General features: G+C 36.8%; 1 protein-coding gene across 1 annotated transcript in view; it reads left to right on the plus strand.

Moving 5' to 3' along the window:
• The window catches only part of HELLS (helicase, lymphoid specific), a 41,363-nt gene that overhangs the window by 23,483 nt on the left and 627 nt on the right, over positions 1 to 17,253 (plus strand). Inside the window, exons 11-21 of the mRNA XM_046026214.1 lie at positions 296 to 492; positions 687 to 783; positions 1,330 to 1,491; positions 2,573 to 2,712; positions 2,799 to 2,937; positions 3,565 to 3,648; positions 3,729 to 3,848; positions 6,183 to 6,299; positions 6,601 to 6,760; positions 10,313 to 10,409; positions 10,503 to 10,579. Coding sequence (XP_045882170.1) covers positions 296 to 492; positions 687 to 783; positions 1,330 to 1,491; positions 2,573 to 2,712; positions 2,799 to 2,937; positions 3,565 to 3,648; positions 3,729 to 3,848; positions 6,183 to 6,299; positions 6,601 to 6,760; positions 10,313 to 10,409; positions 10,503 to 10,579 — 1,390 coding nt within the window. The remainder of the gene's footprint in view (positions 1 to 295; positions 493 to 686; positions 784 to 1,329; positions 1,492 to 2,572; positions 2,713 to 2,798; positions 2,938 to 3,564; positions 3,649 to 3,728; positions 3,849 to 6,182; positions 6,300 to 6,600; positions 6,761 to 10,312; positions 10,410 to 10,502; positions 10,580 to 17,253) is intronic.

Here is a 17,253-nt window from a genome sequence, read left to right on the forward strand (position 1 = left end):
GACTGCCTGACTAAAGAATGTGAATAGAAAAAATTTAAATACATAATAGCAGGTGGACTTTATTAGTTCATAGCCAAGGGAAGTCTATTTTAGGAACAAAAGTATGCATCAGTTTTAGGAGATTTTTTTATCCTTTTAGTAGATCAGAAGAAAACATGACCATCTCAATAGATACAGAAATGCCATTTGATAAAATTGAACATCCATCCCTGATAAAGAAGTTTTATTTTTAGAATTGTTTTTAAAAAATTGTGAGATCATCATTTTAAAGTTTTTCCCTGAATTCCTTTTCTAGCACTGCTATTGGAAATACTTAATAGTAGATGAAGGACACAGAATTAAGAACATGAAATGCCGTCTAATCAGGGAGTTAAAACGATTCAATGCAGATAACAAACTTCTTTTGACTGGTACTCCCTTGCAAAACAATTTATCAGAACTTTGGTCATTGCTAAACTTTTTGTTGCCAGATGTATTTGATGACTTGAAAAGGTAGGTAAGCCAGTTATTTAACTATTTTCTATATTTTTCTAACCTCAAATCTGCTCTTAGTCAAAATTAATTCCTTTCTCCTAGGTAGTTGGATTAAAAATGATAGCTTTCTGGCAACTTCTTTGTGGTATATATATGTTAATATAGTTGATTTGTGGGATAGGTTAAGTTGTAATCACTTTTTTCTCTTACAGCTTTGAATCTTGGTTTGATATCACTAGTCTTTCTGAAACTGCTGAAGATATTATTGCTAAAGAAAGAGAACAGAACGTATTGCATATGCTGCATCAGGTTGTGACTTTGTCTTATTCTGCTTACTATGGACTCAGAATGAAAAAGGAACTGCATAGATTATCTTTTGTAATAGATTTTGAAAAAGTGACCTCTAGGGCTGGGAGAAGAGCAAGGGAATAATAAGTTAAATCTAAAGGGGGTAGGGGACTCTTCATTTTTTAAGACTTGATAGTATTTTTATTTATTTACTTACCTATCTAGCTATCTATTTATTTACTTAAAATTATTTATTTATTTATTTATTTGACAGAGAGAGAGAGAGAGAGATCATAAGTAGGCAGAGAGGGAGACAGAGGGAGAGGGGGAAATAGGCTCCCTGATGAACAGAGAGCCCCATGCGGGGCTTGATTCCAGGACCCTGAGACCATGACCTGAGCCGAAGGCAGAGGCTTAACCCTCTGAGCCACGCAGGTGTCCAAGACTTGATAATACTTTTAAAGGAAAAAAGAGAAAGAAGGGATTAGGAGGTGTGTGGAGAGAGTATTGCCTGAACGCATACGAATGCTTCATATTCACATACGTTTATTCATGTTTAAATTTTAGATTCTAACACCTTTCTTACTGAGAAGACTAAAATCTGATGTTGCTCTTGAAGTTCCTCCTAAACGAGAAGTAGTTGTTTATGCACCACTTTCAAAGAAACAAGAGATCTTTTATACAGCTATTGTGAATCGTACAATTGCAAACATGTTTGGATGCAGTGAGGTAGAGTATGGCTTTGACATAAACTGTAAATAACAGTTGGTATTGGAAATTTCTTGGTTAATTTCAGTCTTAAATCTTATCACCTGTTTTTAGGACTTACAGAATATGAATTTCTAACTAGAGTATAAGGCAATAACAAAAATTGTCTCTAGTAATTTTGTGATCCTACTAAAATTCAGGTGATGGTTCATGCATTAATTGCTTTATAGTTATCTGGAATGTTTGTTAAAATGTTTTATTCCTATCCCCGATTAACCCAAATAATGCTATGTCTGGATGGACTAGGAAATAACAGGCATACACTATATACAAGAGTTTCCCAGCTAGACCAATCCCCCATACATAATCCCTTTATAGGAGGTTACTGGTCTCCAAAAAATGTAATAGAATACCTTATTTGAAAGAAATATCTTCTTTCATTACCCACCATATTACATTAAAGTAGAATGTGATTATCTTAAAAGACTAGGAGACCCTTAAATTTTGTTTAAATGTCTAGACTTTTTGCTGTATACCACGTACCAATCTATTTTTGAAGACATTTATGGTTCTGTAACATTTCTGTTTTAATGTGTAACCATTAGATTCTGTTCCCCAATTTTTATTATAATTAAAGAGAGGATCTGGCTTTTGAACTATTAGAAATTTATAATCATTGCTTATTGTGAGGAATTTCACTGCAGTGTTATACCAGTCCAAAGAAATGTTCTCTAATGCAGATATGTGGAGCTCCTTAACTTAACCCCAAGTTACTAAATTCTTTTATATAAGTTCAAAACAGTTCTATCATCCTTAATTTTTTCCACTGAGGTACGGAGGCATTTACTTTAATGCTCTGATACTGTCATAAGCGTTTAAAATACTTAGACTTAATATGACCACATTTGCATGTGGCCAAAGTTTATGGAGCCTTTATTTTGTGCCTTTGGAAATCCCTAAACTTGATGATGAAAGAAAATTATTTTTTTCTTTATATCTTAAAACATTTGCACATGAAAATATTATAATCCACTTTTGTGTATTTAGAATTTAAGTGTATAGCTTCTTTAACATATATTCCTTTTTAATTATTCACTTTTAGAAAGAAACTGTAGAGCTAAGTCCCACTGGGCGACCAAGACGGCGAACTAGAAAGTCAATAAATTACAGCAAAATAGATGATTTCCCTAATGAGTTGGAAAAATTGATCAGTCAAATGCAGCCAGAAGTAGACCGAGAAAGGTGTGAATTTAAAATAAATTTAAGTATTCTTTAAACCATGATACTTTTTGTATTTCTCACATTCATGGATTATATATTTTTGGTAGAGCTGTTGTGGAAACAAATATCCCTATAGAATCTGAGGTTAATCTGAAGCTGCAGAATATAATGATGCTCCTTCGTAAGTGCTGTAATCATCCATATTTGATTGAGTACCCTATAGACCCGGTCACACAAGAGTTTAAGGTGAGTACCATTTAAGAATGTACTATTTTGATTTCTGTAACTACCCCTCCGACCCTCCCATTCTCTTCCTCCCCACCCTTTCTCCTGCTCCCCCTCAAATAAATAAATCTTTAAGAAAAATCGACATTTGTGCTGTAAGTTTAAACTTAATGTTCTCTTATTATAAAGGCTCTGAGAGAGGAGTGAGAAGGATAGTTCAAGGTTGGACTTAGATTAATTTTTTTTTAAAATCATTCATTTTATTTATTTTTTGAGAGAGAGTGTGCGCTCAGTGTTGGGGAGGAGCAGAGGGAGAGAATCTTAAGCAGGCTCCATCCTCCATGTGGAGCCCTATGTGGGGCTTAATCTCATGAAGCTGCGATCCTGACTTGAGCTGAAATCAAGAGACAGGCACTTAATCAACTGAGCCATTCAGGTGCCCCATTTTAAATTCCAGAATATGTCTTTCCTTGAGAAAGAATTGTCTTCTGATTTAAAAAGATCAAATGATAAGGTCAGTTTGTTTTTTAATTTAAAGTTTTACGGAGACTTGTCATTGAAAATGAACTATTTACCTAGATTTTATTTTGACAGAAACAGATTATTGGTAATTATTGTAACTTTTTTCTGTTCCTTCTCTGCTTTTAGATTGATGAAGAATTGATAACAAATTCTGGGAAATTCTTAATTTTGGATCGAATGCTGCCAGAACTAAAAGCCAGAGGGCACAAGGTGGTACTTTTGATCGGATTTTTGATTACTTAATTACTTCTATTAATTGGTATAGATACTAAGATATATTTAAATTTCAGGTGCTGCTTTTTTCACAAATGACAAGAATGTTGGACATTTTGATGGATTATTGCCACTTTAGAAATTTCAACTTTAGCAGGCTTGATGGATCCATGTCTTATTCGGAGAGAGAAAAAAATGTAAGATCACTTAAGTCATACATACCAAATTATCTTTTGTAACTATCTAGGTTTCTAAAGTAATGTTCAGAGTAGAATCACAAATTGATAGACTAAAAACCTTGTAGTAGGCTCAAACACATAAATATTTTTTTTAACTGATTTTTTTTTTAAAGATTTTATTTATTTATTTGACAGAGATCACAAGTAGGCAGAGAGGCAGGCAGAGAGGAGGGAAAGCAGGCTTCCCACCAAGCAGAGAGTCCGAAGCAGGGCTCGATCTCAGGACCCCGAGATCATGACCTGAGTCAAAGGCAGAGGCTGAACCCACCGAGCCACCTAGGCGCCCCAAACATAAGCATTTTTATTTAGTAAGTCTTAATTTTTTAAATTATTTATTTGACATTAAGAGACATAGCGAGAGAGCAAGTACAAGCAGGGGGAGGGAAAAGCAAGCTTCCTGCTGAGCAGGGAGCCTGATTCGGGGCTCAGTCCCAAGACCCTGGGATCATGATCTGAGCCAAAGCCAGATGCTTTAACAACTGAGCCATCAAAGCGACCCTTAATGATCTTAAGTTATATATTTTTCTGGTCCAACTTGACTTAATATCATACTTCACTACCACTGTAAGAATATTGAGAGAACAATACTTTTTGTCCCTCCTGATTTTGGCTCTTTTCTCTACCCTAACATTTCACTGAAAATTTAAAATCTAAGCAGTTGAAAGAGTTTTTATAGGAACACCTATAAATCTGAGAACCTGTCGTTAAGCTTATACTATTCCTTTTGGTCATATGCTTGTGATATAGAATCAGTCTATTTCTGTATCCATTTAACATTTTATCTTTTGGGGAACATTTCAAAATAAATTATAGATAATAATTCCCTTCTATTATTTCGGCATATTTTGTCTTCTGGGGTAAATTTTACGTATCATGAAGTGCATAAAGTCAAGTGTACATTTTCTGAGTTTTGATGAATGCAAACTTAACATCAGCTCAGCAAGTTCTCTCATGCCCCTTCTCAGGGAACCCACTTTTCCTGCCTACCCCATTCCGTGGGAAACCACTTGCGGTTTTAGTTGTTTTGGTCACTATGTTTTCAAGAGAGGTTGGTCTAGACTTTTTTTAAAATAATATTAATTATTAATTAATTAATTATTAATTATTATTAATTATTAATAAATAAATAAATTTATTAAATAAATTCTTCCTTCAATTTCCATCTTTTTTTTTTTTTTTGAGGATTTTATTTCTTGGAGAGAGAGCGAGAGCATAAGCAGGGGGAGCTGCAGAGGCGTGGGGGAGAAGCAGGCTCCCCCAGAGAAGGGAGCCTGATGCAGGGCTCCATCCCAGTACTCTGGGATCATGACCTGAACTGAAGGCAGACATTTAACTGACTGAGCCATCCAAGCACCCTAACAAAAATATCCTTAATAAAAGAGGGGCTTGGAAAACAAATGAAGGTAATATAAGCAGATGTTTAATATGTTAACGTAATTGCTCGTAGGTCTATATGACTGATTCGGTTTCCTATGGGTAGATCTTTTATTTATTTATTTATTTATTAAAACATTTTATTTATTTATGTAACAGATAGAGATCACAGGTAGGCAGAGAGGCAGGCAGAGAGAGGAAGGGAAGCAGGCTCCCTGCTGAGCAGGGAGCCTGATGCAGGGCTCCATCCCAGGACCCTGGGACCATAACCTGAGCCGAAGGCAGGCTTTAACCCACTGAGCCACCCAGGCGCCCCCTGGGTAGATCTTTTAATTGCTGTAATTAAAAACAATTTCCCTCGGGCTGCCTGGGCGGTAGGTAATGTTTAACGATTTCTTAATTTCATGAATGGGAAGTCTTGATAACTTTCTCTTTTCAGCAAATTTTTTTTTTCTTTTTTTCAACTTTCATTACTTCTGGGTTTTCAGTATTTATTCCACATCTGAAGAATTCATACCTAGTTTGAGGAGTTTTGGCTTATTGGTGCATCTGGGTGGCTCAGTCTGTTAAATGGCTGCCTTTGCCTCAGGTCATGATCCCAGTGTCCTGGGATTGAGCCCCACATCAGACTCCCTGCTCAGTGGGGAGCCTGCTTCTCCCTCTCCCTCTGCGTGCTCTGCCTACTTGTACTCTGTCTCTCTGTCAAATAAATAAATAAATAAATAAATAAATAAAATCTTAAAAAAAAAAGAATGCTGGCTTATTATATCCTTTGGCATTGCTGTCCCCACTCCTTTGCTATAAACACATGGTTATAAGATGGTTTGCTCCACAGGCAACACAATATCTGCTTTCTATGCTGTAACAGTTTCTTTCATTCCTTAAGTTTATCTTTTTTTTTTTTTTTCTTGCTTTTAGATGCACAGCTTCAACACAGATCCAGATGTGTTTATCTTCTTAGTAAGTACACGAGCTGGTGGCCTGGGCATTAATTTGACTGCAGCAGATACAGTTATCATTTATGATAGTGATTGGGTAAGTTGGAAGTATAGCAATATGCTGTTATATTTCCATTCTGAATTTTTTATCTTTCATTGTATGCTTTGCAGTTTTATTTATCTGTTTGTAAAAGGTATTCCATCTTAAGACAAAAGTCTTTATCAGGTGCCCTGTTTGTAAAGTCTTGAATATGTTTTATCATTGAAACTATTCTGGAAATCTAAAATGAGTTAAGACACTTTGACAGATTCTGATAGGATCATGCATTTAACTTCAATAGGAGTTTAAATAACTTTAACGTTAAACTGTTAAATATTATTTTTCTTTTCACTTTAAGAATCCCCAGTCTGATCTTCAGGCCCAGGATAGATGTCATAGAATTGGTCAGACAAAGCCAGTTGTTGTGTATCGTCTTGTCACAGCAAATACTATCGATCAGAAAATTGTGGAAAGAGCAGCTGCTAAAAGAAAACTGGAAAAGTTGATCATCCACAAAAGTAAATTATACTTCTTATTTTTAAATTTTTTTTAACATTCTTTTTTATTATGTTCAGTTAACTACTGTGTAGTACATCATTAGTTCTTGTTGTAGTGTTCAGTGATTCATTAGTTGTGTATAACACCCAGTGCTCATCACAGCATGTGTCCTCCTTAATACCCATCACCATGTCACCCCATCCCCCCACCCGCCTCCCCTGTGAAACGTCAGTTTGTTTCCCGAGGTCCTTAAGTCTCTCATGGTTCACCTCCCTCTCTGAGTGCTCCCCTTTCAGATTTCCCTGCCTCCCTTATGGTCCTCCATGGTATTCCTTATGTTCCACATATGAGTGAAACCATATGATAATTGTCTTTCTCTGCTTGACTGACTTGACATGGCATAATCCCCTCCAGTTCCATCTATGTTGATGCAAAGGTTGGGTATTTACCCTTTTTTTTTTTTTTAAAGATTTAATTTATTTATTTGAAAGACAGATCACAAGTAGGCAGAGAGGCAGGCGGAGAGAGAGGAAGGGAAGCAGGCTCCCCACCGAGCAGGGAGCCTGATGTGGGGCTTGATCCCAGGACCCTGGGATCATGACCTGAGTCGAAGGTAGAGGCTTTAACCCACTGAGCCACTCAGGCGCCCTGGTATTCAGCCTTTCTGATGGCTGAGTAATATTCCATCTTCTTTATTTATTCATCTGTTGAAGAGCATCTTGTCTCCTTCCACAATTAGGCTATTGTGGACATTGCTGCAATGAACATTGGGGTGCAGGTGGCCTCTCTTTTCACTACATCTGTATCTTTGGGTAGTGAAAGCGCTGGGTTGTAGGGTAGTTCTATTTTTAACATCTTGAGGAACCTCCATACTCTTTTCCAGAGTGGCTGTACCAGCTTGCATTCCCACCAACAGTGTAAGAGGGTTCCCCTTTCTTCACATCCTCGCCAATGTTTGTTTCTTGTTTTGTTAATTTTTCCATTCTGATTGGTGTAAGGTGGTATCTCATTGTGGTCTTGATTTGTATTTCCCTGATAGCTAGTTAATAATAATTTGTAGTGCTTTTCTTATTTCAGTTGTCTGTTGTTTATTGTGAGATTTCATTACTGTTACTTCCTTAAAAAATAAATTGGTATGACTTAACTAGTGTGGGATTTAAATAGGCAGTGGGGAGGGGCGCCTCGGTGGGTCAGTCTGGTGAGTGCCCAACTCTTGATCTTAGATCAGGTCTTGATCTCAGTCAGGATCATGAGGTCAAGCCCATGTTTGGCTCCATGTTGGGCATGAAATCTGCTTAAAAAAATAGATGGTGGGGAATTTGTTGGTATAAAGATCCAAACTAAGTTGGTGTGACTATAAACATAAATAAAGAAAAACATTAGTGTTTAGATGAGCAGAGGGGCAAAGAAAACTCTCCAGGACAACACTTTCTATAGTGTTGTCCTATATTAGAAGTACTATATCCCCAATTCTGTTATGGGAATTTGGCATGATGTTAATGCTTATTCCTGATAAGAGATTGCCTGCAAAAGTCTTTAAGAAAATGTCAAGCCTCTTCTTACTAGTCCAATATATTAAGTATTAGAGTATTAAAGATATGTTGAAGTAGCGCTATTAAAAAAAATCTGTTTACTTGGTTGAACTCAGTATTTCAAAAAATATTTGGCTCTGTAGAAGTCCATTTCATCATTTCAAACCTAGTATTTTTCAAATACTCTATGTTTTTGTTTTTTAAGAGAGGGAGAGAGGATTGTGGGGGCAGAGGAAAAGGGAGAGAGAACAGGCTCTCCATGCAGCACAGAACCCAGTGTGTGGCTCAGTCTTAAGACTCTTGAGATCATGACCTGAGCTGAAATCGAGTGGGGTGCTTACCTGACTGAGCCAGGCACAAATAGAGTGTTTTCTTAAACTGGAAAAGATTCTGAGAGTTAGGGGAAGTAAAGTAAGTGAAGCATTGGTATTTTATATTTAATTCCCTAAGATTCTTTGGAGAGGTTCTACCTCTATTTCTTCAATATAAAATTCTATTCAGATAAATTAGCTTCATGGCTACGTTAAAAAAAGCTGAAAAAATCTGTAAGTTATGAAGCCTAGAGAAATGGGAACATGATAATGTTGAAAATCACTATTCGGGGCGCCTGGGTAGCTCAGTGGATTAAGCCCCGCTGCCTTCGGCTCAGGTCATGATCTCAGGGTCCTGGGATCGAGCCCCGCGTCGGGCTCTCTGCTCCGCAGGGAGCCTGCTTCCTCCTCTCTCTCTGCCTACTTGTGATCTCTCTCTCTGTCAAATAAATAAAATAAAATCTTTAAAAAAAAAAAAATCACTATTCATTTGTTTTATGCTACTTTTCCTGCTCTCTACTTGAAAATACTTTCTCCAGTGTATCTGATTTTGAGGGAGATATGGTTTAGGTTTTAGAAATCTTTAATTTGACTTTTTGGAACATTTAGATTGTAGCTGGAATACACTGGAGGAAAAAAGAACTTTTCTAGTAAGATTTTGTGCAAATTAAAATTTTTTCACCTGTGCTGCTTTAGGAATTTGAATGATGAAATATATTTTCTTTATTGAATATAATTTAAATTCAGTAGAATGTGTGTCTAGTTTTATTTTTCCAAGTCTGTTTTTAGTATTTTGAAAAATTAATATCAAAAAGCAGTTTGAAAGGAATTTTTAAAATACCGATGGTATTTTATTACAATAATGTACATACAGTAAAATACCCAGATCTTAAGTGTACAGATTAATGAATCTTGACAAATGTATATACTTATGTCACTATCCTCCAGGTCAAGGTAACAACCTCCTTTGTCCAAAAGCATTTCCTTGTGCACCAGTTCATTTTCGATGTGCCCTTGTCCCTCAGTAGAAGGCACCACTGTTCCAGTTTCTGCCACATAGATTCCTTTTCCCTTTAATTTCATACGTGGATTCATTTCTATATATGTAGCTGCTTTTGTTCAGCATAATATTTTGAGATTTGTTTATGTTGTGTGTACTAGGAATGAATAGTTCATGTATCCTTTTTTTTTCTTTTTTTCAAGATTTTATTTATTTATTTGACAGACAGAGATCACAAGTAGGCAGAGAGGCAGGCAGAGACAGAGGAGGAAGCAGGCTCCCTGCTAAGCAAGAGCCCAGTGTGGGGCTCGATCCCAGGACCCTGGGATCATGACCTGAGCCGAAGGCAGAGGCTTTAATCCACTGAGCCACCCATGTGCCCCTCATGTATCCATTCTTAAGTTGGTTGACATGTAAATTGTTTTCCAGATTTTGGTTTTTATGAATAAGCTGCTCTTGTACAACTGTGGACATATGCCTTTATTTGTTCATGGTCTTTGTGTGGGTGTATGTTTACCTATAGGAAACTACTAAACTTTGCCCTAAGTGGACATACCATTTTACACTTCTGCCATGAAAGTATGAGAGTTATGGTTGCTTTTTTTCCTTATCAACATTTGATTTTACCTGTTCTTTTTAACAAAGACATTCTGTTTGGTGTGTAAAGTAGTATATTGTGGTTTTAAAAGTGATTTTCAGTGTTTTTAATTTCTTAAACATTTTTTCTAGATCATTTCAAAGGTGGTCAGTCTGGATTAAATCAATCTAAGAACTTCTTAGACCCTAAGGAATTAATGGAATTATTAAAATCTAGAGATTATGAAAGGTAAGATTTTGCTTAAAAATGTACATTTTTTACAAAAATGTAATTAACAGTTTTGATTTATCGTACGGACTTGAATATTTTGTTTTCTTACAGGGAAGTAAAAGGATCAAGAGAGAAGGTCATTAGTGATAAAGATCTGGAGTTATTGCTAGATCGAAGTGATCTCATTGGCAAGTATCATGCTTTTACTTTCTTTAAGGGAAAGTGAAACAGACATTTAAAAAGAATAGTAATATTTAATGTACCCCTTTATGTAATTCATTCAGCCACTAGTCCACAACATTTAACCATCTCTTCTCATTGTAATTCTCTTTTGTCAGAATCTTAAAATCATGAGATTTTACCCATCCTTTACTCAGGCATCTTTTACCAAGAAGAACCTGTCTTTAAATATAGTCAGTATGTCATTACACTATTACATTTAAGAATATTGGCAGTAAAACTCTTGATATCCTTTACCTAGGCTATATTGAGATTTCTCCAGTGGATTTTACAGTTAGAATCAGGATCCAAATTTCATTGTTGGCTTTGTCTCTTTTCTTCTGTAACACCTTCCTCACTTTTGTTTTTCCAAGTCATTGACAAAAACTAGATTATTTGCTCTGTGCATTGACCTGCATTCTGGAATTGGCTGATTTTTTTTTTTTTTTTAAACCCCTTTTGTGTTATCCTTTGATTTGTTCCTCAATCTATTTATTTTCTGAAAAGTGTAAATAGCTATATATGTAGCTGTACAAGCTTATTTAGATCTAGGCTCCATTTCTTAGAAATACTTCGTTCATTCTCTCTTTGAGAAAAGCATTTGTTAGCATTTAATGAGGCTCCTTCCATGTGGCTTCAAGCTACCAGGACACAACGCCCGCCCTCCCCATCCCCGGATGCCAACACACCATTAATATTCTCAGCTGTTGGGGCGTCTGGGTGGCCCAGTGGGTTAAAGCCTCTGCCTTGGGCTCGGGTCACGATCCCAGGGTCCTGGGATTGAGCCCCGCATCGGGCTCTCTGCTCAGCAGGGAGCCAGCTTCCTCCTCTGTCTCTGCCTGCTCCTCTGCCTACTTGTGATCTCAAATAAATAAATAAAATCTTAAAAAATATTCTCAGCTGTTCTGCTAAAGAATTTGGCCTTCTGTGATGTCAAGCTGCTTTAGGAACTTTCACCTTCCCAGAACTCTGTATCTTGATTGAATTTCATCATCGAACGATAGGATCACCTCTAATCTTATTCTTTGGCAGCATTTACCAGTGTTTGCTTACTGACAGGGTCCAGTTTATCAAGGTTGCAGATGTGCAGAAGCTCTGATTCCTCTTTAAGCACTAATGTGCCATACCAACTTTTCCAAAGTAACCTGGGTGATAGTTGTTGAAGTTGATGACCCTGACTTCCTGGGTGCTTCTGGTGCTTGCCAATGTGGCCGTGGTTCACATGTTCCTGACATTTCTGTGTCTATCTTAGTCTGGATGGTACCTCAGCAGCCAAAACAAAAGAGCTGTTGTCAGAGTTAAAATCCTACCAGGCAGTACATATATCTGAGTTTTTTATTTTTCGTGAGGTAGGATTGGTCAGCTGATTCAGGCTGATCTTAAAAAGTTTTCTGCCCTTGTGTTCTACCTGTTGGTTTTAGTATCCATTTATGATGATTGTTTAGAACCATTATTTCCCGAAAGATCGCAAAAATGGTATATTCTTTTGTTATTCCTTCATTAGTTAGAATTAGTTTATTAAGAACTTTTCCCTATCAATTATTTGGTTATTCTATAGGGGATACAGTCTATATAGGTGAGGCAGGATAAGTTGCTTCTTTTATTTATCAGTCTTTAGAATAATGAATTGATGTCTGTCATGGTAACCATATATAATCTTGAAAACAAATGTAATAAATACTTAAAACTCATTTCCTAATTATATTATTAACATATTACCATTATCTATGCTCTTTTTTTGTTTTTTTTAAGATTTTATTTATTTATTTGACAGAGAGAGATCACAAGTAGGCAGAGAGGCAGGCAGAGAGAGAGAGAGAGGGAAGCAGGCTCCCTGCTGAGCAGAGAGCCCGATGCGGGACTCGATCCCAGGACCCTGAGATCATGACCTGAGCCGAAGGCAGCAGCTTAACCCACTGAGCCAACCCAGGCGCCCACCATTATCTATGCTCTTGATTTTGTTATATTTGTATAGTGGAAATAGTGTATAATGCTGTACTCTGCACATCTTTTTCCCAACACTGTAATGTTGGTAGCTTGGTATTGATGATGATAGGGATATTTAATACCAGGGAGATAGGAAAAAACTATAAATCAGGGCCTTTTGATGGGGCAGGGCATAAGGGGAACCAGTTAAACATTTATGAGCACATCACTGGGTTTAATTTCTTGATGTCTTTAACTTCCATTCAAATAGCTCTTTTTAAAATTGTGCTCTATCTTCTTATCATTGAGTTGAAAGAAGTCTATATATTCAAGATCTAAGTCCTTTATCTGATACATGTTCTGCAGATATTTCCTCCCAGTCTGTAGCTTAGCTTGCATGTTCATTCTTCTTCTTTTTTTTTTTTTAAACTAAATTCTACGCCTAGTGTGGGGCTTGAACTCATGACCCTGAGATCAGGAGTCACACGCTGTACCTTCTGGGCCAGCCAGGCATCCCTTGTCTTGCATTTTTCTTAAGTAGTGTCTTTTGAAGGTCAAAATTTTTTATTTTTTATTTTTTTAGATTTTATTTATTTATTTGACAGACAGAGATCACAAGTAGGCAGAGAGGCAGGCAGAGAGAGAGGGGGAAGCAGGCTCCCCGCCGAGCAGAGAGCCCAATGTGGGGCTCCATCCAAGGACCCTGAGATCATAACCCGAGCCGAAGGCAGAGGCTTTAACCCACTGAGCCACCCAGGCGCCCCAAAAATGTTTAAGTTTTATAAAGTCCAGTTTATCTTTTTTTGTTATCTCTTATTATTTTGATGTCATCTCTAAGTAATCTTTGCCTAACAGAGGTCATGGTGTTTTCTTTGAAGAGTTACGGTTTTAGTTGTTGTATTTGAATTAATTTTTCTGTAGAGCATGAGGTAAAGGTCTAAATTTTTTTGTGCATGTTGTTACTCAGTTGTCCCAGCACCATTTGTTGAAAAGATTATTCTTTCCCTATTGAATTGCTTTAGCAATATCACTGAAAGTCAGTTGATCATGAATGTAACAGTTTATTTCTGTACTCCCAACTCCGGCCCCTTGATCTGTTTGTCAGTCCTATGCCACTATCACACTGTCTTGATTATTATAGCTTTGTGGTCAGTTTTGAAATTGTGAGTGAATCCAATTTTGTTCTTTTCAAAATAAGTTTTGGCTATTCTGGATTTTTTGTTTTTTTGCTTTTTCTTTTAAGATTTTACTGATTTATTTGACAGAGTGAGAGCACAAACAAAGGGAGGAGCAGGGAGCCTGATATGAGGCTCCATCCCAGGATTCTGGGATCATGACCTGAACTGAAAGCAGACGTCCAGTTGACTGAGCCACCCAGGAGCCCATATTCTGGGTTATTTGCGTGTTTATTTTAGTTTTCAAATAGTTCAGGAAAATGAGAAAGATAAAGCCCTATGGCCAAATTTTAAATACATTATTAAATAAAAATCAGTTATATGGGGTGCCCAGTTGACTCAGTCTGTGGAGTGTGCATCTTTTGATTTTGATCTTGATCTTGATCTATAGGTGATCTTTTCCCACGTTAGGTATAGAGATTACTAAAAAAAATAAAAATCTTATATGGAGTGGGTGCTTGGGTTATGGACTTTGGGGAGGGTATGTGATAATGGTGAGTACTGTGAAGTGTATAAGCCTGATGATTTACAGATCTTTACCCCTGGGGCAAATAATATATTATATGTTAATAAAAATAATTAATAAAAAATGTGGAAAAATCTTTAAAAAAATCAGTTGTATAGAAGGAACACAAGGATGGTATAATATCTGAAACTGTTTGCATTATCTGAATAAAGGAGAACTAGATACTGAAAACCCACTTGAGATAACATCATAATCACCTCATATTTCTTAAACTAGACAGGGAGAAGAATGTTGTTAATCTGGTAAAATGCATCTATCCAGAAAGTTACTAAAATCAAGAGCATTCAAAGATAACAGCTCTTACTCCCACTTACAGTATACAACAGTGCACAATTTACAAGGAAGTCCTAACAGTATAAAATAATAAAAGTAGGTTTAAGGGAGTAGTGCTTAATTTTACCCTTAAAAGTACTTTAAGTAGTTAATTAAGTACTTTAAAAGTAAATTAAGTAGTACTTAATTTTTATAGGGGCATAATCATCTCCATAGAATGTAAGGGAATTTAGAAGTGTTTAGATAGAATTCAGGAAGGTTGCTATTAATTAATAGTATGTGTGAGGCACCTGGGTGGCTCAGTTGGTTAAGCGACTGCCTTCAGGTCATGATCCTGGAGTCCCAGGATCAAGTCCCACATCAGGCTCCCTGATTAGCAGGGAGTCTTCTTCTCCCTCTGACCCTCCCCACTCTCATTCTGTCTTTCAAATAAATAAATTTTAAAAACTCTTGAAAAAAAAGTTAATAGTATGTGTATCAGCAGTAATTATTTTGAAAATAAGAAGCTTCCAGTAACTACAAAACTGTAACATGCCTAGGATTAAGTGTAACAGTTTCTTTAAGGCCATTATGGGCAAAATTATGAAACACTGGACTGAATAGATGTACATATTTAACTCTGTTCATGGATGTGAATGATGAATGTAGTGAAATGTGTATGTGTTAAAATATAAGTTGCTATTCCCCAACTTAACTTACATTTCTTATATGACTTCCTAATTAAAACTCCAGTATGACTCTTCAAAGAACTATGACAGTCAGTTTTAAAAAATTTATGTGGAAGAGAAAAGGACCAACAGCCAAGACAATTTTTAAGAACCACAAAGTATTCCATATCATGTATTTTTTTTTTTAAAGATTTTATTGATTTATTTGACAGAGAGAGAGATCACAAGTAGGCAGAGAGGCAGGCAGAGAGAGAGGAGGAAGCAGGCTCCCTGCAGAGCAGAGAGCCCAATGCGGGGCTCGATCCCAGGACCCCGAGATCATGACCTGAGCCGAAGGCAGTGGCCCAATCCACTGAGCCACCCAGGCGCCCCCCCATATCATGTATTAAGACATAATTTAAAGGTCACAATAATCGAGACTAGAATTAGGATATGATAAGATAAATGAACATTGAGAAAGCCAACCAGACTTGTGTGGAAGATCAGTGAATGCCAGAAATGGCAATTTAAACTAGAGAGGGGAAATTCCTATTATTGAAATACATGATGCTGGGACATTTCTTTTTTTCTTTTTTTCTTTTTTTTTTTTAAAGATTTTGTTTATTTATTTGACAGAGATCACAAGTAGGCAGAGAGAAAGGAGGAAGCAGGCTCCCCGCTGAGCAGAGAGCCCGATGCGGGGCTTGATTTCAGGACCCTGGGATCATAACCTGAGCCGAAGGCAGAGGCTTTAACCCACTGAGCCACCCAGGCGCCCCATGCTGGGACATTTCTAACCAACAGCTAGGAGACTTCATATCATACTCAGGGACACATTCTAGTTAGGTTAATCTAATTGGTCAAAACCTGAATATTAAAAGCAAAACTTTTTTTTTTTGTTAACATATAATTTTTTTGTTAACATATAATTATTTGTTTCAGGCGTACAGGTTTGTGAATCATTAGTCTTATACAATTCACAGCACTTAACATAGCACATGCCCTCCCCAATGTCCATAACCCAGCCACCCTATCCTTCCCCCACCCTCCAGCAATCCTCAGTTTGTTTCCTGAGGTTTAGAGAGTCTTAACAGTTTTTCTCCCTCCCTGGTCCCATCTTGTTTCATTTTCTCCCTCCCTCCTCACCATCACACCCACCCTGCCTCTCAAATTCCTCATATCAGAGAGATCATATGATAATTGTCTTTCTCTGATGGATTAATTTCAAACAGAGGAATATATTTATGATTTTTAGAACAGGAAAAGAATTCCTAAGTACAAAATTAAATGAATAGATTGATAGATTTTATTACATAAAGACTTATATAAATACAGGTGATACCATGAGCAGAGAGATGAGAAACCAACCACAGAAATATGTACAACACGTAACAGACAGGAAGTGTTTATTACATATAGATAACTAAGTCAGCAAGAAAAATGGACAACTTGAGCAGGCAGTTACCAGGAAAGAAGTGGCCAGTTAACATTCAAAGATGCTTTAACATCCAAAGAAATTGGAGTAATAGCATTCAAAACCAGTAGAGATTCCATTAACCAAAACATAAAAGACCACATATTAGCAGTGAGGAGTGTGTATGAAGATAAATTTTCATGGTATTTTGCTTCTGAGATTTTAAACTAATCACGACTGGGCCTTTTTTTTTTTTTTTTAAAGATTTTCATTTATATGACAGAGATCACAAGCAGGCTGAGGTCAGGCAGGGAGAAGGGGCGGAAAACAGGCTCCCTGCTGAGCAGAGAGCACAATGTGGGACTTGATCCAGGACCCTGAGATCATGACCTGAGTCACCCAGGCGCCCCCGTTTTGTTTTTTAAAACATCTCAGAATATAATTTTAAATTGGTGCTCTAAACCTGTGTATCTTAAATTCAGAAGTGATTTCGATTAGTAAACTGATGATTATCTGTTCCCCAGAGGCCAGTTCTCATTGTAATAAGGGGAATATGCTTTACTTTCTCACTTTTGCTATGTTGACTATTGATTAAGGAATAAAGTGTCCCACATTCCTGTGGGTATTTAAGCTTTGGGCAGATGACTCTTCTCATAACAGTATGTTGGACATCTCTTTTAAG

Source organism: Meles meles, chromosome 13 (assembly GCF_922984935.1).
Source record: "Meles meles chromosome 13, mMelMel3.1 paternal haplotype, whole genome shotgun sequence".
NCBI lineage: Eukaryota > Metazoa > Chordata > Mammalia > Carnivora > Mustelidae > Meles > Meles meles.